This window comes from Colletotrichum truncatum (assembly GCF_014235925.2).
Source record: "Colletotrichum truncatum strain CMES1059 chromosome Unknown Contig_0001, whole genome shotgun sequence".
Taxonomy (NCBI): domain Eukaryota; kingdom Fungi; phylum Ascomycota; class Sordariomycetes; order Glomerellales; family Glomerellaceae; genus Colletotrichum; species Colletotrichum truncatum.
This window is the reverse complement of record NW_027222398.1, coordinates 9,918,434-9,938,350: the sequence shown is the minus strand read 5'-3', so window position 1 is coordinate 9,938,350 and position 19,917 is coordinate 9,918,434. Positions and strand designations below refer to the sequence as shown.

General features: G+C 53.8%; 7 protein-coding genes across 7 annotated transcripts; 4 read left to right on the top strand and 3 right to left on the bottom strand.

Moving 5' to 3' along the window:
- Positions 1–65: 65 nt before the first annotated feature.
- CTRU02_202782 (monocarboxylate permease-like protein) lies at positions 66–1,423 on the top strand (the record flags this gene model as incomplete). Its single annotated transcript, XM_036728946.1, has 2 exons — positions 66–410; positions 464–1,423. The coding sequence occupies 2 exons, from the start codon at positions 66–68 to the stop codon at positions 1,421–1,423; spliced, it is 1,305 nt and encodes a 434-aa protein (XP_036579461.1).
- An 805-nt stretch (positions 1,424–2,228) lies between these two features.
- On the bottom strand, positions 2,229–3,718 carry CTRU02_202781 (dihydrolipoyllysine-residue acetyltransferase component- pyruvate dehydrogenase complex; the record flags this gene model as incomplete). Its single annotated transcript, XM_070204091.1, has 2 exons — positions 2,229–3,342; positions 3,390–3,718. 2 exons carry the CDS (start codon positions 3,716–3,718, stop codon positions 2,229–2,231), a joined length of 1,443 nt encoding a protein of 480 aa, XP_070062673.1.
- A 1,832-nt stretch (positions 3,719–5,550) lies between these two features.
- CTRU02_202780 (Sec7 domain-containing protein) lies at positions 5,551–11,178 on the top strand (the record flags this gene model as incomplete). Its single annotated transcript, XM_036728944.1, has 2 exons — positions 5,551–6,837; positions 6,892–11,178. 2 exons carry the CDS (start codon positions 5,551–5,553, stop codon positions 11,176–11,178), a joined length of 5,574 nt encoding a protein of 1,857 aa, XP_036579459.1.
- A 329-nt stretch (positions 11,179–11,507) lies between these two features.
- Positions 11,508–12,669, bottom strand: CTRU02_202779 (uncharacterized protein; the record flags this gene model as incomplete). Its single annotated transcript, XM_036728943.1, has 2 exons — positions 11,508–12,442; positions 12,519–12,669. The coding sequence occupies 2 exons, from the start codon at positions 12,667–12,669 to the stop codon at positions 11,508–11,510; spliced, it is 1,086 nt and encodes a 361-aa protein (XP_036579458.1).
- A 767-nt stretch (positions 12,670–13,436) lies between these two features.
- Positions 13,437–14,302, top strand: CTRU02_202778 (DNA-directed RNA polymerase III subunit rpc7; the record flags this gene model as incomplete). The annotated part of the gene is made up of 2 exons (XM_036728942.1): positions 13,437–13,553; positions 13,619–14,302. The coding sequence occupies 2 exons, from the start codon at positions 13,437–13,439 to the stop codon at positions 14,300–14,302; spliced, it is 801 nt and encodes a 266-aa protein (XP_036579457.1).
- An 834-nt stretch (positions 14,303–15,136) lies between these two features.
- CTRU02_202777 (nucleoporin NUP49/NSP49) lies at positions 15,137–16,645 on the bottom strand (the record flags this gene model as incomplete). The annotated part of the gene is made up of 3 exons (XM_070204090.1): positions 15,137–15,911; positions 15,960–16,475; positions 16,572–16,645. The coding sequence occupies 3 exons, from the start codon at positions 16,643–16,645 to the stop codon at positions 15,137–15,139; spliced, it is 1,365 nt and encodes a 454-aa protein (XP_070062672.1).
- A 523-nt stretch (positions 16,646–17,168) lies between these two features.
- On the top strand, positions 17,169–18,440 carry CTRU02_202776 (Fip1 domain-containing protein; the record flags this gene model as incomplete). Its single annotated transcript, XM_036728940.1, has 4 exons — positions 17,169–17,378; positions 17,478–17,530; positions 17,596–17,840; positions 17,893–18,440. The coding sequence occupies 4 exons, from the start codon at positions 17,169–17,171 to the stop codon at positions 18,438–18,440; spliced, it is 1,056 nt and encodes a 351-aa protein (XP_036579455.1).
- Between the last annotated feature and the right edge of the window lie 1,477 nt (positions 18,441–19,917).

The window sequence follows — 19,917 nt, the reverse complement described above, 5'->3', positions numbered from 1 at the left end:
ATATCTCTACCTAGCAAGAAGTTCAAGTCACAGAAGAATCTTGATCAATAGTTAATAACGACATCATGAGCAGTTCCAGTCAAGCAACCATCTCGATGCAGCAGGTAGATCCTGAAAAGGCTACCCCAGGGCCGGCCGTGGCGGAGGACATGCCAGCAAAATCCCAGGACGACATAACCTTCCCCGAAGGAGGTCGACAAGCGTGGCTTGTAGCGATAGGAAATGCCTGCGTTCTGTTTTGCACCACAGGATACTCCAACACCTTCGGCGTTTTCCAAGCCTACTACACCCTTCATCAGTTCTCGGACAAGTCAGCGGACGCCATCTCCTGGATCGGCTCAACACAGGCCTTCCTGGGCTTATTCGCGGCGATAGTCGGAGGTCCGCTGTTCGACCGATACGGTGCCTGGGTGAGTTCGTCCCTGAACCTTTCAAAGTATACGTCGCTAACAAACAGGTACAGGTCATCCGTCCAGCGGCCGTCGTCTACCTGTTCGCCATCATGATGACCTCGCTGTGCAAGGAGTACTGGCAGTTCATGCTGGCGCAGGGCATCCTTCACGGCACGTCCTCCGGCATCCTGATGTTCTCGGCCATGGCAGCGACACCGCAATACTTCCGCAAGCGCCGCGGCGTGGCGATGGGGCTCGCCATGACGGGTTCCTCCATCGGAGCCATCATCTATCCTATCGTGCTCTCCAAACTACTCAACGACTCCTCAATCGGCTTCGGCTGGTCTGTACGCATCACGGGCTTCATCATGGTGCCGGCCATCATCTTCAGCTTGTTTACCGTGAAGGCCCGCCTTCCGCCTCGCCAGACCAACTTCCTCCTGCTGTCGGCCTTCAAGGATAAGCTCTACGTCACGCTGATCCCGTCGTTGTTCTTCCTCTTCATCGGCATGTTCGTCCCCTTGTTCTACCTGCCGACGTACGGCATTTACCACGGCATGTCTGAGTCATTGGCCTCGTACCTCGTGGCAATGATCAATGCCGCCTCCATCTTCGGGCGCATCCTGCCAGGGATCATGGGCGATAAGGTCGGCCAGCTCAATGCGCTACTCTTCGCCGGCACATCAACGGCCATCATGATCTTCTGCTGGCCAGAGGCCACGACTCAGAGTGGTATAATTGCCTTTTCGGTCTTATTTGGTTTCTGCTCCGGGGCCATCATCTCGGGCGGCGCCGTCGCGATGACGTTGTGTCCCAAGGATGTACGGGATATGGGAACATACCTGGGCATGGGCACGGCTTTAGCGTCCTTTGCGGCACTTATGGGGCCGCCTGTCACGGGGTCATTGTTCGATAGGTATGGCAGCTTCGAGCAGGTCTCGATCTTCAGCGGCGCCATGTGTATGGCGGGAGCTGTGTTGGTTGTGCTTGCGAAAGCGTTTACGCCTCAGGGCGTGTTTGGTAAGGTTTGAGTATATGAGAAGTTTGGGTATAAAAAGGGGCTAGGGAAGTTGACAGGAAAGACTAATATGATATATATGAAGATGGAAAATATTCAACTCGGGGCTGTGGAATTAGAGCATATAGAGTAATACAAGATAAGGACTGTATTAACGACCGCATGTTTAATTCCCATGTATCTTAGGGTGGAGGCAAAAGAAAGGAAATCAAGAATAATGTCAGGTATGGAATTCCGAAGGAGGGTTGCCAGCATATTATGGGTAGCATAATATCTTCCCCTGCTTGTCCCTCAGGGTAAGCTCACGCTATCACTTTCGGACTGGGCAGTCCCACGTGTTAGACCGCGGACACCACATGTCAATGAGCCATCAAGTCTCGAGACCGTTTGCGGCTAGTCTGACAAACTACATTCCTCCTTACTCCATGTTTGTCACAAGATTGGCAATACAGACACCAAGATGGGATATTTATATGGATTGGGACAAAGGTAACTGCTTGATTTCTAGGTAAATAAGGAAAAAGAGACCAAATGTACAAGACAGAAACCTCTTCCGCACCCGAGATGCAGCATTAGTCAGGAGATCATTGTACACGGGAAGTAGGTTGTGGTAGGTCGTCGTTCCGCCGCCCGAGGCCCCAGCACGTCGTGCTGCGGGCTTCCGCAGCTGTCTTTCACTGCCCTCCGCTCTGCTTCCTCCCTTCGCAAAACCACAGGTCGTATCCTCGGCCTGAACGTCTATAATTCCCACGCCGGATACGCCTTAAAACTCGTCAAGCCTCCGCCACGATCACGCAACTCGTTCTCGCCTTCCCAATTTACAAGAGGAGCTCGAGGGGGTTCTCGAGGACCTTCTTCAGCTCCTTGAGGAACTCAGCACCGACGGCGCCGTCGACGACCTTGTGGTCGAAGCTGCCGGTGATGGTGATCTGGTCGTCCCACTCAACGCCGGTGGCGCCGTCCTCGGTAACGGAGGGAACAGCGACCTTCTTGGTGGTGCCGATGGCGAGGATGGTGGACTGGGGAGGGTTGATGACGGCGGTGAAGTTGTCGACGGCGTCGTTCATGCCCATGTTGGAGATGGAGATGGAGCCGCCCTGGTACTGCTCAGGCTTCAGCTTGCCGTCGCGGGCGAGCTTGGCGAGCTTCTTGACCTCGGAGGAGATGCCCTCGAGGCCGCGGGCCTCGACACCGGTGACAATGGGGGTGATCAGGCCGGTGGGGGTGGAGACGGCGACGGAAACGTCGACGGTGTTGTGCTGGCGGATGACATCGCCGCGCCAGCTGGAGTTGGCCTGGGGAACCTTCTTGGAGGCGACACCGATGGCCTTGATGAGGAAGTCGTTGACGGACAGCTTGTACTTGCCGTCGGCGGTGCTGTTCAGGGCCTGGCGGAGCTTGAGAAGCTTGCTAACGGAGATGCTGCTGGAGACGTAGAAGTGGGGGTTGTTCTGGGTGGACTCCTGGAGGCGGGAGGCAATGGTCTTGCGCATGCCGCTGATGGGAATGTCCTCGTAAGCAGAGCCGGGGGTGGCAGCAGAGACGGTGGGGGAGGAGACGGCCTTCTTGACGTCCTCCTCGGTGATCTTGCCGCCGCTGCCAGTGCCCTTGATGTCGCGGATGTTGAGGCCCTTCTCCTTGGCGAGTCTCACGGCACCGAAGGTGGCGTTGGGCTCACGCTCGAGAGCAGACTCGAGCTTGCCGCTGGGCTGGTTGAAGTCCTCGGGGCTGGTCTGGGGTTCGGGGGCAGGGGCGGGAGCGGACTTGGATTCCTCCTTGGCCTCCTCCTTGGGTGCGGGCTTAGCGGCATCACCACCGGCGTCGGCGGCAGTGAAGCCCTCGAAAGCGGAAACATCGGTGCCCTCATCGACGAGGACAGCAATGGGCTGTAGGAAAGAAAAAAAAGCGATCAGTTTACAAGCCGAATATGGCATGATGATAACGACGGCGGCGGCGACGTCGGAGGATACCAACACCACCGGGGGTTTAGACATACGTTACCGACAGCGACGTCCTTCTCGCCGGCCTCCTTGAGGATCTTGGCGATAACACCCTCCTCCTGGAACTCGAAGTCCATCTGGGCCTTGTCCGTCTCGATCTCGACCAGGACATCACCAGGAGCGATGCTGTCACCGGGCTTCTTCTGCCAAGCTCCGATATTTCCCGCCGTCATGGTAGGCGACAGAGCGGGCATCTTAATGACGGTGTGCGGGGGATAAGAGGCGTAACATCTCAGAATCTGGGAAGAGAGGTTGCTGCGGAGGAGCGTCTGGGGCAGCACGCGCCGTCTGAGGACCGTGGTGATCATATTGATGGAATGGCTTTCGCGGGCGCGAAAGCAGGGAGAATCTGACGAAAAGTACGGAGGTTTTTTTTGGGGGGAGAGGAGTGTCGAATTACTATCGGCGGCTCCTTTAACACTCGTTTGGACCGTCGTACGTCGAACAATTGAAGCCGAAGGCAATTGCTAGACGAATTGGCGAGACGAGGAAAAGAGGAGGGAAAAGGGAATGGAAGAGGCGACGACGCGGGATTATTTTTGGGACGGCGAGGTTGATGCTCGAGATTGTCGGACGGGAATCTTTCTTGGGGCTGGAGTTTTTTGCGTTGAGCTCCGTCGCTGGATGGAGCTTGGGGCGCTAGTCCCAAATCAGGCTTAGCGCGTCCCTACAAAATACGCCGCAGGGAGAGAGAGCCGTTAGCTGTGAGGGCGCGGGTGCACTGCACAGAAAAAAAATAAAACAAAAAAATAACGATAGCGGGTGGGCCGCTGAAGGGGTTCAATCTTTTAGTGAGAATGAGTGGCCGGTGTGCTGGTTGAAGAGACAGGACTGGCTAGGGGGGTGCTGAAAAAAAGGTCTGGGCTTTGTCTTTGTGGCCTGAATGGCCTGGAGGGGGGTGTCACTGGCACTGGCAGTTGGACAGGTTTCGCCGACAATTGTGGCCGATGGCCGGTACGCCCAGCCAACCGGGTCCGCAGTCACGGTGTTGTTATTGACCGAGCAAAGTGACTTGAGGGAGTTCTCGGACTTGAGTGGGAATAGTCCGGGAAAATAAGGAATTTCTTCCTACCAATGAGGACCGTTGAGCTCTGGCCAGAGTGGGGGTTTCAGTTGGTGGGCCGCCCCATTAATTGGTTTAATTGAGTTTTCATTGACTCAATTGGCTAAAGTGGCCGCTTCTAAGCGCAAACGCGACGAGGCGCGAGATGTGGTGTTGGATGGTTTAGCTGGTCCATGCGCTGATTACCTCAGCTTTTGTTTTCCCTCTTTTTTTTTTTTTTCTTTTTTTTTTCCTTTGTCCCATCGTTTTTTTTATTCCCAGTTCATCCTCGTCATTGCCTGTGGTCCGTGCATCGAAGCTGACATAATCCGTCAAGCCCTGTCTCCCTCCCTGGCCCAGTCCGCCACGTAAACCACATGCTAAACCGGATCCCCAGGCTCCAGCTTGCAGCAGCTACATTAGTGATGGAGACAGGCCACGGTGTTGCTTGTGGTCCACATACAGTGTTCGGACCAGGTGGCCTCCCGTACTCCCGGCTGCAAATACGACACAGTGCAGCTGCCTCCCCGTGCACCAGGGATCCATCCACCAGCACCCAGCTACTGCTACCTATTACAGGTAGCGAGCCTACCAGTACTCCGTACTTCCAGTGCATTTGCCCATGCTAGAGCCAGGGGTCCCTCCATTCAAAGAAATTTGGACCGTCACTGCCTTGTGCTGTCCATTTCGAGGACCCTTTCGAACCAGAACTGTAGAGCTACTCTGTCTCCATTTCGAACGACAAACCTCCACGATCCTTCGGCCGACGACGGAATTTCCCCTATACCACGTTGATCGTACGGCCTGTCGTTTGTCGATTTTTATGCCGTCATTAGTATCTCTCAGAGAAAGAGAGACGAAGTAAAAAAAGACGACAGCTAGACAAATCTTGTCTTCCCACGAATACCTCACCTTAATACGAACCCCCCCTGCTCTACCGTCGCCCTGCATATGCGCATGCGCCCCTCGATGACCAGCCTAGCTATTGCTTACCTATAGATGCTTTTGCTGAAGTAGATCGGCCAGAACTTCCTCCCCTGATCACAACCACTTCGACTTCGAATCGCGAATGGCACTTGGTGTTTCCAGCGCTCCCCCATGAGCTCCCTCAAATTCCTCGTCTCCTCTTTGGAGGCTATCGCCGCTTCCAAAGAGGCTCAGAGGAACAAGCAACTTACCGAATCCCTCCAAAAGACCCTCGCCGCCATCAAGGAAAGCGACCCGAATTTTCCGGATCCCGAGATCGTCTTCGCCCCTCTACAGCTGGCAACACGTACTGGCAACGTCCAGCTCATCACCGGCGCACTCGACTGCATCGGCAAGCTCATATCCTACTCGTATTTCTCCGTCCCGAGCACACCGGAAGGCCAACAAGATGCCCCTGCCGATCGAGCTCCCCTCATCGAGCGGGCAATTGACACCATCTGCGATTGCTTCCAGGGCGAGACTACTGCTGTCGAGGTCCAGCTCCAGATTGTCAAGTCACTCTTGGCAGCTGTTCTAAATGACAAGATTGTCGTCCATGGCGCCGGCCTACTCAAGGCTGTCCGCCAAGTATACAATGTCTTCCTCCTTTCACGGAGCACTGCGAACCAGCAAATGGCTCAGGGTACTCTGACCCAGATGGTCGGCACTGTTTTCGAACGAGTCAAGACACGCTTACATATGAAGGAGTCTCGGGTCAACTTGGACAAGTTGAAGCACAGCTCGAGCAACGTCACCTTTGAGCAGGCCGAGTCGGTCAATGGGGGGGCTGTCCCCGCCGGTAACGGTGACGGCGAGGAGGAACCAGAGGAAACCCTTACCCCAGCCGCCTCCGAGCAGGCACCGCCAGGGAGCGCAGAGAACGGCAACGGCAAGCTTACGCTGAAGGACCTGGAGCATCGCAAGAGCTTCGACGACTCCCATCTTGGCGATGGGCCAACAATGGTCACCGAGATTAAGCCTGGAAGGAAGGCGGCACGATCAGTATCCGAGCAGTCCTCGCCCGAATCATCCTCAGAAGACAGTGCCGAGGCACTCGATGCTGAGGACGAGGTATACATTAAGGATGCCTACCTAGTGTTCAGGTCATTCTGCAACCTTTCTACAAAGGTTTTGCCGCCAGATCAGCTTTACGATCCTCGTGGGCAACCAATGCGCTCAAAGCTCATTTCCCTTCACCTTATTCACACACTCCTTAACAACAACATTGCCGTCTTCACTTCTCCATTGTGTACCATCACCAACTCCAAGAGCAACGAGCCTACGACCTTTCTTCAAGCCATCAAATTCTATCTGTGCCTTAGTATAACGCGAAACGGAGCTAGCTCTGTTGACCGTGTGTTTGACGTCTGTTGCGAAATCTTCTGGCTCATGTTGAAGTACATGAGGGAGTCCTTCAAGGTTGGTGTTCCCCCATCCGGTTTCATACGGAATTCATACTAATAGTGTGTTCAGCTGGAAATCGCAGTGTTCCTGAACGAAATCTATCTTGCCTTGTTGGCGAGGAGGACAGCTCCCATTACGCAGAAGGTGTATGTGGTTAACGTCTTGAACCGATTTTGCGCAGACTCTAGGGCTTTGGTTGAGACATATCTCAACTACGACTGCGAGCGCAGCGTCGACAACATCTTCCAGACCATTATTGAGGACCTTTCAAAGTTTTCAACGGCACCTGTGCCTGTAACACCTTTACAGGAGCAACAATACGAAGAGAAGAGCTCCAAGAGCCCCGGTGGAGGCGAATGGCAGCTCCGGCCCATCTTGCCACCACCATTGTCTGTAGCGCAGATTGCGCCGCATACGGAGCCCGAGCCTGAGATTCCCAAGGAGTACGTGATGAAGCGGGTGGCGTTGGACGCCCTGGTGGACTCGCTGAGGTCAATGGTTGACTGGTCTGCCGCGGTGCGTGCAGACGCAAACGGAGTCAGGCCAGATGGCGATACCAGGACCTCCGAAGACATTCGGCCGTCCATTGACCCCAGCATGAGTGACAACCCCTCCCGTTTTGAAACTCCGCTGCCCTCAACACCTGTCTTGGAAGACGACCCAGCTTTCCTGGAGAAGGCGAAGGCGAGGAAGACAGCCATGAACAACGCAATCAAGCAGTTCAACTTCAAGCCTAAAAGAGGAGTCAAGCTGTTGGTTCAGGATGGTTTCATTCCAAGTGATAGCCCCGAAGACATCGCCAAGTTCCTTCTCGCGGAAGATCGTTTGGATAAAGCTCAGATCGGTGAATACTTGGGTGAAGGTGATCCGAAAAACATTGAGATCATGCACGCTTTTGTCGACTCCATGGACTTCACCAAGAAGCGATTCGTTGATGCGCTGCGCACATTCCTACAGTCATTCCGTCTTCCAGGAGAAGCGCAGAAGATTGATCGTTTCATGCTTAAATTCGCCAACAGATATGTGATGGGCAATCCTAATGCATTTGCCAATGCCGACACCGCCTACGTCTTGGCATACTCTGTCATTATGCTCAATACTGATTTGCACAGTAGCAAGATTGCCAAGCGCATGAGCAAGGAAGAGTTCATCAAGAACAACCGCGGAATCAACGATAATGCTGATCTTCCGGACGAGTATCTACTCGGCATCTACGACGAAATTGCCAGCAACGAAATCGTTCTCAAGAGTGAACGTGAGGCCGCGGCGGCAGCCGGAAGCGTCCCGGCACCATCAACCGGAATTGCCGCTGGCCTAGGCCAGGCCCTTTCCAACATGGGCCGAGATCTCCAAAGAGAGGCTTACTTGCAGCAATCTGAAGAAATCTCTCTGCGTTCAGAACAGCTATTCAAGACCCTGTACAAGAACCAGCGAAGAAATGCGCAGCGATCCGGCATCAAGTTCATCCCCGCCACGTCCTTCCAGCACATCGGACCCATGTTCGACGTGACATGGATGTCCTACTTTTCGGCGCTGTCGAGCCAAATGCAAAAGACTCATAATCTCGAGATCAACAAGCTGTGCCTCGAAGGAATGAAGCTGGCAACCAAGATTGCATGCGTCTTTGATCTGTCTACTCCCCGAGAAGCCTTCATCTCCGCACTGAGGAATACCACCAACCTCAACAACCCGCAGGAGATGCTGGCCAAGAACGTCGAGGCACTCAAAGTGATCCTCGAGCTTGGCCAGACCGAGGGCGACGTTCTTAGGTCGTCGTGGAAGGATGTGCTCATGTGCATCAGCCAGCTTGACCGACTGCAGCTCATCACTGGCGGTGTCGACGAGAGTGTTGTTCCAGACGTTTCCAAGGCCCGCTTCATGCCACCTCAGAGAGAAAACACTAGTGATTCCCGATCATCGGCACAATCTAAGCGACGAGGCGGCCGTCGCAGGTCTGGAACTGGGCCCCAAGGATTCTCGAGCGAGATTGCTTTGGAAAGTCGGTCTGACGAGGTGATCAAGGCGGTCGACAGGATATTTACAAACACTGGCAACCTTAATGGAGAGGCCATCGTGCACTTTGCTCGCGCTCTGACTGAAGTGAGCTGGGATGAAATCAAGGTCTCCGGATCAAACGACTCCCCTCGCACATACAGTCTGCAAAAGATTGTCGAGATTGCCTACTACAACATGACGCGTGTGCGTTTCGAGTGGAGCAACATCTGGGATGTCTTTGGAAACCACTTCAACCGTGTGGGTTGCCACAACAACATCACGATCGTCTTCTTCGCCCTTGATTCGCTTCGTCAGCTTTCGATGCGTTTCATGGAGCTCGAAGAGTTGGCCGGTTTCAAGTTCCAGAAAGATTTCCTCAAGCCGTTCGAGCACGTTCTGGCGAACTCCCAGAACATTGCCGTCAAGGATATGGTCCTTAGATGCTTGATTCAAATGATTCAAGCTAGGGGCGATAATATTCGCTCAGGCTGGAGGACGATGTTTGGCGTCTTTACCGTTGCCGCTCGTGAGACGAACGAGAGCATCGTGAACCTCGCTTACGAAAACGTCACCCAGGTCTACAAGACCAAGTTCGGTGTGGTTATCTCGCAAGGTGCATTTACCGATCTCATTGTCTGTCTCACGGAATTTTCCAAGAACATGAAGTTCCAGAAGAAGAGTCTCCAGGCGCTCGAGAGCCTGAAGTCGATCATCCCACGCATGCTCAAGACCCCAGAGTGCCCTCTATCCCAGAAGGGCCAGGCCTCGTCTGGAGAGAACCACACCTCTGCAGCAGATAAGCTACAAAGATCACAGAACCGGACGTCGGTGGAGGAAGGCTATTGGTTCCCAGTCCTGTTTGCTTTCCACGACGTGTTAATGACGGGCGAGGATCTTGAGGTGCGATCCAACGCCCTCGAATACTTCTTTGAGGCTCTGCTCCGATATGGTGGCGAGTTCCCGCCCGACTTTTGGGACATTCTCTGGCGCCAGCAGCTGTATCCTATTTTCATGGTGTTGCGATCGAGGCCAGACTTGAATAATGCGCTGAACCACGAGGAGCTGTCCGTGTGGTTGTCAACGACCATGATCCAGGCCCTGCGAAACATGATCACCCTTTTCACGCATTATTTCGCTGCTTTGGAGTACATGCTCGACCGCTTCCTGGAGTTGCTGGCTCTTTGTATCTGCCAAGAAAATGACACGATATCTAGAATCGGCAGCAATTGTTTGCAGCAGCTCATCCTCAAGAACGTCACCAAGTTTTCTGGCGACCACTGGTCCAAGATCGTGGGTGCTTTCTGCGAGCTATTTGCCCGCACAACCGCTCACCAACTTTTCTCGGCCACCACCATTAACTCGACAGCCTCTATCGACATGCCGCCTAACGGCCTTGATTTCGCCGGCCCTTTGAGCCCGACAACTGACGCCACCCCGGTCGACGAAGATTCTTTGAAGATCAACGGATCTGAGAAGAACGGCGACAGTGCCGACTCCAACTCCATAACGGCGCCTGTAGGAACAGTCGACGACGACGACCTGAAGACGCCGACAGCGACAGGCCCGGCCCACCCACCAGCGCCGCTGGAGGAGTTCAAGCCGACGTCGAACCTTCAACAACAGCCCGTTGTCGTCACTGCTGCCCGTCGCCGCTACTTCAACCGCATCATCTCTAGATGCGTACTTCAGCTGCTCATGATTGAGACCGTCAACGAGCTCTTTAGCAACGACACAGTGTACTCTCAGATCCCCACAGCTGAGCTTCTCAGGCTCATGAGCTTGCTTAAGAAGTCATACCTCTTCGCCCGAAAATTCAACGCCGACAAGGAGTTACGAATGCGTCTGTGGCGCGAGGGCTTCATGAAGCAGGCTCCCAATCTGCTCAAGCAGGAGAGCGGTGCCGCCGCTACTTACGTCTCCATCCTCTTCCGCATGTACGCAGACGACAGTGCCGAACGCGCGTCGGCACGCGATGCCATCGAGCAGGCCTTGATTCCCCTTTGCAAGAGTATCATCAAGGACTTCGTCGGTCTCGAGGAGGACAGTCAGCACCGTAATATTGTTGCCTGGAGGCCCGTCGTTGTCGACGTTCTCGAGGGTTACGCCGCGTTCCCGGTGGAGGCATTCTCGAAGAACATCAAAGAGTTTTACCCCATGGTCGTGGAGCTTCTCGGCAAGGACCTGACCTCAGACCTCCGGGCAGCCCTGCTCCTGGTGTTAAGGCGCGTCGGCGAGGTCGGTCTTGGAATTGAAGGCATGACCCGCATCGGCATTGATCGCAGGGATAGCATCCTGAGCCACGCAACGGACAACACGGTCGACGGGCCCGAGGGCGATGCATCAGCTAGAATGAGGCGTTAGGCCTCCTAGAAACACGAAAAAAGTGGTGCAAGCAACAGACGGGGTGGCGTAATGGGATAGATTGAAGGGGGGGGAGGGAATCATTTCATGTAAAATTATTGAACCCGGCTCGGATCGCCGAGGCCTTTCGCAGTTCGTGTCCATATTGAACATTTTCTTTTTCTTCATCCATCCATCGCTTGCCTCAGCCCCTTTTCCTTCTGCGCCCGTGTTCATGTTTTTCCAGCCAGCAGCTACTTAATTCTCCCTACATGCTTTCCGAAACGCCTTGCATTGTGTGTGTGTGTGTGTTGATACATTTTCTCTTTTTTTTTTTCCAGCTAACTGAACTAACCCCTCGCCGACATGACGTCCCGAATGAAGGTTCTCAACTGCTCCTCCTCCTCCGGCACCGTCCGATCCGGCAAGCTCAACAGCGCCGACTTGAGCATGTCGTCGTCCTTCGTCGCTTGCCTCACCAAGTCCCTGAGAATGCCCATCGTGCGGTGCGACTGCTCCGCCACCCGCATGACTGAGACCAGCGTCTCGAAAAAGTCAATCAGACTCAGGTGCATCAGCGTGTCCGACATATCCACCATCTTTAACGCGGCGAGCTGCAACAGCCCGACCTCGTTAGACCCTGTAAGGTCAGGGAACTGCGACGTGCTTATCTCGACAATGTTAAGCGAGGCCAGGCGCGGGAGAATTCGGAGGATGCGGCCCTGCGCCAGGGAGAGCTGGTGTTCGGACAACTTTTCTTCCTCGGCCGGGTCCTGGCCCTTGGCGAGGGATAGGACAAGGCCGAACATTTCTTTATCGTGGAAAATACGCCGCCACATGCGTCCTTGTCCCGGAGCCCGTCTCCTGACTACCTCGGATCCCAGGTTCGGCAATGCGCTGGGCGGCGGGAGCTCGCAGTCTGTCTCTAGCACGTCGCCGAGCACTCGGGAGGCCTTCTCGCCGACTTCGACTTGCGGGGCGGAGAGCCATCTTCTCAGAAGCTCCTCGACGACGCGGGGCATGAGGGAGAGGATTGCGGCATCGGAGGGGGCCGCGGCTGCCTTTTCGAGGATGGCGAGGGCGAGGAGGTTCGCGGAGGCGGCTGGGGAGCGGAGAGCGGTTATGAGGGAGGCCTCGTCTGCCAGTTGGAGCGTCTGAGTGAAAGGGACGGGGGAGAGGAGTTTGATCGTCAGGGAGACGATGGGGGAGGGATCGTGGGGGGTCGTTTTGAGGATTGTCGTCAATTTTGGGAGCAGGTTTGGGAGTAGCGGCGGAATGTTTGATTCTACTCCATATTAGTATTCGTCTGAAATTTGAGGATTAAGATAGTAGGTTGAATGAGAATGAAGAGAAAAACTTACCCGTCAGCTGGAGCTCGACGTCATCCAGGAGCTTCGGTTGGAGGGGCGTCTCGGGGGCTTCGACGAGGTCATCGAGGTGCTTGACGAGCTCGTCGAGACCGGATATAGGGATAGAATCGGCAGACATTTTTGGCACGATGTTTCCCGTCATCTGAGTTTGTTGGTGGCTCGAATAATAAGTTGTAATGTCGAGGGCGAAGCTCGCGAAGCCGGTGATGTTACCCTGGCGAAGCTGTTGGTGATCACAGCAGCATGCGAATGGCGGGGGGAGGGGGGAGCTTCGGGTTAAGGGTCCCCAGACGCTAAGATAAGATAGGCTGCCAGAGCTACGTGTGCTGGGGTACGTTGTTTCTTGGGTGCCTTACAGGGGCTGCAGGTAGGCGGGGCAGCGTGGCGTCCGCTGAGGGGAGAGGTTGAAGCGGTGGTGTGCGGGCGGAATTGACCCCGCTATTGTACCTGAATATCGTGGCTGGATAAAGAATCAGCAAGCGCAACAGAGTATTGGTGTGAGAGAATGAAGGGACTGCTGAAAAGCTATTCAAATACAGCTTTTAAAAGACAAACAGTGGAACAGTGAATAAACGCTCATGTGATTCCTATTCGCTTTTTTGAATTGCTCCCCTGCAAATCAGAAAAATTGCAAATTCCGCGAGGTGCTCACTGAACAATACCGCAATGCCAATCCACCCAATCAGACAGCACGGTTCTCCGAATGACTCCGCTAAAAAATTAGAGGCTCAATTCGGCGCCAACCGCGCCGTTTGAAGCGATACTGACTCTTTTTTGCCGACCACGCTCGACTCACAAATCATCTTCGCATTTTACCTTTGCAGGTTGACCTTACGACTTACCGCCATATACAATCGCTTTCCAAATTATTAATACACACATTCGATATAAAGAGAAGTCACCAAGGTCATGTCTCGAGGCGGACGAGGCGGAGGACGAGGCGGGCGCGGCGGCCGGACGGGACCTCAGCTGCCATGGGACAATGGCGAACACGCGCCCGACACGAGACCCTCGGAGCTCTTCCCTGTACGTCTTATTACCTAATTGTCTGTCCTTTGCTGTCTCGAACGATGCTGACAAGCGCCCCCCAGCAATACAACGTTCCAACCGCAAGGCCCCTCTCCGATCTCGAACAGGCAAACGTCAACGCCTTCCTCCTCTTCCGCCGCCAGTTCCAGGACGGCCCCTTGTACACCCGTAAGCGCACCTGGGGAATGGACCCCATGAACACGAGGAAGCTCTACGGCCAGGATCAGGTGAATGCCAAGTACGGCGTGCGTACGCGGGCGACGGCAGACCCATTCACGGGCGTACAGACGTATTCTCAAAAGTTCACCCGCGAAGAGAGGGCGCTCCCTGAATTCGGTGGACGGCCCTTCTGCAAGGAGTTCTTCCCCAAGGAGCTTCACCCGACTCTCGACGGCGACGACGTTGCGCCTGGAGAAAAGAGGCGAGGCGGCGAGGCCAAGAGGTTACGGCTGTCCAAGATCACGGCGTTGCCTACGGCCGAGGACGTATTCCAGATGAATGAGCATGAGGAGATTGGTCCCGACGGTGCCAAGAAGACTTTGGAGGCACTCGAACGTATTCCCGAGGGCGAAGGCGAGGGTGTAGAGGAAGAATGGGAAGAGGGTGCTGAGGAAGAGGAGCAGGATGTGGAATACGACGACGAGGATGCCGGTGACTACGACGCCGAGAACTACTTTGACGACGGCGAGTTCGGCGACGACGATGGTGGAGATGATGATCACGGCGGCCGAGAAGGGTCGTACTGATCGTAAGGGCGTGAGACGTCGAGCTTGGGCCTCCCGAGGACGAGCCTGCTCGTACGTTACATGTGGTGGATGAAAAAAATTCGAGTCAAACAAAAACAAAAAGTCACCCACGGCTATATTTTCTAAAATGCCGAAAAGGAAACGAAGGGGTGTGGCGAAGGCGGAAGGATCTGCAGAGAGGCCTTTGCCTACCTCACGAGACATGAGGAGTAGCATACCAGGCGTTGGGCGGATGAACGGCTTTGCTGAGCGGAATATAGCTCCCAGATACCCATCTATATATAACAAAGACACAAGCGCATTTGCATTTCACTTTTTTTTTTCTTTTTTTTTTTCTTCTTTTTTGGTTCGTCTGCTGTCCCGATGTTTTACTTGTGAGTCAGAAGTCGCTGACATTGGGTATCAACGGCATGTGCCGCCGTGCTGTGCTCTATCTCTTGTACAACAGGACGATTCCTGGTCTTCAGCCTCTTCATTATATCTCAATTTGGCCTCGTGCCCCGAGTCCGCTAGACTGCCCCTGAAGAAACTTGACCCGACACAAGCTAGTAGTGTATGTAGCTTTTGACTGCCAAATCATCCACCTCGCAGCCGACCAGGCTTCATATCCAAGGTCTGGCAGGGACCATGAATAGCTCAGGAGCTGATTCTCAAACGAATTACAGCGTGTCTGAGATTTGGCCACGTTATGATTTTGCCAATTTTCCCGGTATACATATATACTTTTTGCCCATCCTGAACGCCATATGCTTCCTATGAGCCATCCGCCGAGCTTCTCTGGCGCCACTGCCCGGGCCTCATCATTACTTAAGTCCATCTTGCCGATTGCTCTCCTCATTTGGTGGGGTATTGGCGCTGAAGCTGGGTAAGCTTCTCACGGACGTCAACGATGCTGCCTGCCGCCTCGTAAATCTTGTCGCCCATCATCTTGATCGTCTCCAAAAGATCGAGAACCATGTTGAAGGCGGGAACCTGTGTCTGGTCCCGGAGAGCTCGCACTCGCTCGTAAAGACCGTGCTCAACACCGGGCATGTGCTGCTCCATCTCCTTGATCTTCTGAACCTGGAACTGGTGAAGCTCCTTTAGCCTGTCAGCCTCGTTGGAGAACAGCGTGAGGACGTCCTCCAAGTTGCGGTCCTGAGAGCTGTTCGGCGCGTTACCGCCGGATCCGCCACGGGTAAGCCAGGTTTGGTGGTAGTGAGCGGGAAGTTTGAGCTGGTCAGCACCGGCAAACGCCATCTTTGCGATGTCGGCGTCTGACTTGACGAGATCCTTCAGATGTGCCAGAGTAACGATATCCTCGTCCAGGGTCGTCTTGACGCCCTCGTACTTTCTCTGAAGCCAGTTGACGTCGTTGGTGAGCTGCTCGAGATCGCCGCCGTGCGCAGCCATGAAGCCTTTAATCTCAGAGGCGTGCGACATGAAGCGCTGGATCATTAGGTCGCAGTTCTCCATCTCAGTCTGCAAGGACTGTTCGAGGTCGTTGAACCGAGTCGTGCCCTTGACGTTAGAAATATCTACCCTCACGCCGGGAACAGTTTGCTGCGTGGTCGACTGACCCATAGTCAGGCCGGGAGCTGTGTTGTTCTGCTGCTGGGTTGATGCACCGCTGAAGCATGTTAGCTTGTGCTTGAGCATTCGGACGAGGGCCACTTACAAGAGACCACCGGGCTTGGCTTGGTTCTGAGCTTGGCTCTGGCCGAAAAGACCTCCACTCTGCTGCTGATTTTGCTGAGGTTGCGTGTTGCCGCCACCAAAGAGTCCTCCCGTCGACTGCTGCTGAGGCTGTGCCGTGCTTTGGCCGAAAAGGCCGCCCGTTGCGGGCTTCTGCTGAGCTGCGCCAAACAAGCCTCCGCTCTGCTGCTGATTTTGCTGCTGGGCTGGCTGTTGAGCAGCCGATCCAAAAAGCCCTCCGCTGGTGCCTGTCTGAGCCGTCGTGTTTTGCTGACCGAACAATCCTCCTGATTGTTGTTGTTGTTGTTGAGGCTGAGATGCTGTCGCCGCCGAACCGAACAATCCACCGGTTGCAGGTGTAGAGGGCTTCTTTCCGAAGAGTCCTCCGCTGCTTGCCTGAGTACCACCAAAGAGACCACCACTAGTAGCAGGCTGTGCCGTCGCTGTAGAGTTTCCGAAGAGACCGCCTCCAGCTGCGGGAGTTGACGAGGGGCCGGCACTGCATGAGATTTTTTGTCAGCGACATTCCATTTTGCACATCTTTATCAGAGCTACAAAAATCTGTAGAAGCCTGGCGACAAATCAAAAGACATACCCAGCATTAGCAGCTCCCGTGTTGATGCTTAAGCCGCCGCCAGTGGCACTCGCAGACCGTCCAAACAGTGACATCTTGCCGAGGGACTCGAGGTCGTCGAATGCAGAAGAACCGGTATTGTTTTTTTCAGCCTTTACCACCGGAGTTGTCCTTGGAGGCTGGCTCGAAGTGGCAGCTGGAGCTGTTTGATGGCTTTGCTGTACTTGACCGTGAACTTGGATTTAGGCTAGATTATTTGTTCCTGTTGCTGGCAGCGCGGTCAACGCGAAAGAATTGGCGGCCGATGCTGCAGTGCACAGACCATTTACAGCTGGCAGAGCTCTTCCCAATGTCTCTGCCCAGGTAGAATGCGACTGTTGCTGATTGGTCCACCGGCGACCACTTTGGCCGGGCTCCGTGACCCACATGGGAGCTTTCTGAAAGCGACGGTGATTGGTCAATGCTCGAGGCTGCTCGTGGCCCGTGCCCTCCATCTGGACATCCAGTGTTGCGCCGGAGCTTGAGGCAGCTGCTGGAGAAATCGCTTCTGACGTGAGGCTACCGAATTTCACATCACTACCCCCCCGAAACGCATACGGCGCCATCCGAATCGCAAAGATGGATATTGACGAAGACGATGATTTTTACGCTCCCGAGGAGCCTACTGTTCCTGAAACAACGGCGACAACAACAGCAGCAGCAACAGCGACAACTGAAAATGTAGCACCCAAAGCCGCGTCGCCAAAAGTAGACGCGAAGAATGAGGAGCTGGAAGAGGGCGAGGAGGAAGATGAGGGTGGTGCTATGGACGAAGACGAAGACGACTCAGTAAGTTTATAACTAGACTTTATGTGTCTTATTATTGTTGTATCGACCTAAAGGGTGCCTGTGAATATCCGTTACTGACTGTTCCGGCTCTTTCTATAGGACATTGATATTATCACTGAGCGCAATGATGGCACAAAGGCGGCACCTCCGACGTACGTCAAGAACTTCTTCTACCCTCACAAAGCTTTGATTATTTTCCCAGCTCACACGGTAATAGACAATCACGATACAGCGATATCAGAAACATTCCACAAAGGTCTGCTTCCAACGACATGGCCGTAAAACCTGCCCCCGCCAAGAAGGAGGGAGAGTCCCCCGGTGGCTCGCCATCTGAGCTCCCTCTTGGTGTCCCCAGCGCAGATAAGGCTGCTGCCGCCGCCTCCAAATCGACTATCGATGTTAACGCGAACCCTCCTTACCCTCCCGCTGGCAAGCCCATCACCGCCGTTAACATTGACGAGGGTAAGAACCTCCTTCATCTTGCACTTGGCAACTTCCCGCTGACCTCCTGTAGATCTTCTGGAGAACGAAAAGCCCTGGCGTAAGCCCGGTACTGACATCAGTGATTACTTCAACTACGGTTTCGACGAGTTCACTTGGGCCCTCTACGCCGCCAAGCAGGAGGCCATTCGCGGCGAGTTCAACGCCGATGCCATCGCCGCAGGTAATAAGAAGATGATGGAGGACTTTGGCATGATGATGATGGGCGGCATGAACATGCCTGGTGGAGGAGCTGGCGGTGCCAGTGCGCAGGGCGGCGGTATGCCTGGTATGTCCGGCATGGACGGCATGCCCCCTGAGATGCAGGCTATGATGCAGCAGATGATGGGCCAGGGCATGGACCCGAGCCAGATGGATCCTGCTACCATGTCGGCCATGTTTAGCGGTATGCAGGGCCAGGGTGCCAACGCCGGCGGCCAGGCGGGTCAGGGACAAAACTTTGGCCAGGGTGGCTTTGGAGGAAACCAAGGCCAGTATGGCGGCTACGACCAGCAGGGCATGGGCGGTGTTAACCGCGGCGGCTTTGGCGGCAGAGGCCGAGGCGGACGTCGCCAATGGTAAAAAAAAAGCTTGCTCTTCATGTCTGTATGCGATGATGCGCTGGTGTAACTTCCAGCCTGGCTGGCGTTTTCGGGTCTTTGGTGGCGAGGTCATAAATGGTTTGCTTTAGGGTTTCCGGATTTGGGCCACGGAACTGGCACAAGCAGGCACAGAGATACCCTGACAATTGATCTGGCATTTCTCTCAACGCGAGTAAAGTCATTGTGATGTGTCATGTTCAACTGAGCTTACCCTCTGACAAAGCTATTGTCCATTCACAAGGACACTGTCCTTCCATAATAACAGGAAGCACAACAAAGAATTAGGAAAGAACGTGAGAAGTGAGCCAAAGACAACAGAATGTGAAGAAGTATATGTGCTAGCTGTGGAACATCCACCAGCGAATCCAGGGACACATCATATGAATGAGAATATACCTAACAAAAACTGTATGCTGCGTGGGCCTTGCGCTGGTAGCATGATATTTGGATTGATCTTTAAGTAGGCTTGTTCAAAATAATAACTACTCTTGAGTTTTTGCTCCGAATGAGGGGACTAGTAGTGACTGGCCTTCTCTTTTGTTTAGCATTCCTGATAAATACAATGTTCTCAGAAACCTTTTTCCATGGGCGCCGACTGGCCATGTATCGTTTCTCCGGGTTTATTCTCTCTAAAGTATTTAGAGGTTTCTGGTTCTATTTCAGCTCATGTTCATTATTCGTGAATGGATCTGAGGATCTACTCCATGACAACTTTTTTATCGATTGACCACTCCCATGCTTTGCTGCGAACGAAAAGCAGAGTGGCCGCTATCAGCCCAGGATATTTTCTTGGATTTCTGCTCACCTGAGCATGCCAGCATGCTATATGAGTATAATTGCGTTGGTGCAATTCCCAGTTACTAGTTTGCCACATATCCTGCGTCGTTGTGTAGCTGGTAGTTTTCGGATAAAATATTCAACGTAATGGTTGGATTTCTTCTCCCTATTTTACAGTATACTGGAACAACACTAAAAGAGCTTTCTATGAAAGGCATGCCGATAAAAGTTAGGGTTCACTGGGAGAAACCCCAACCGGAAGAGCCATAACACTTGTGATCCAAGGGGGCAGGGAGATTTGAAGTCACAAGCGATCACTATTTCTGAAGACACATTTATCTGATAAGGTTTTCAGTATCACCATTCGAGTCAAGTATCAATTCCAACGAGTTGTAAATGTATGGTTTCGCTGTTCGGCGTTTAGCTCTTCCTTCCTCGTGATCAAAGTAAATACAAATGTATTGATGCGTCAGACGAAGACCTATGATACCTCATTGTGCCATGGTTTTTCAGTAGTAGAACTAGTTGAGCCTTGTCCGGGTTTTCTTCCAAGCTCCTCAGCGACGGTGAGGACTTCGTATCTTCTAGGATGGTAAGTCCTTCTCTGACTGAAGCTGGAGCTTTGCTGAATTCACTCGGTCATTCTCACACGTGGCTCAGAATCGCGGCATCAAATCACT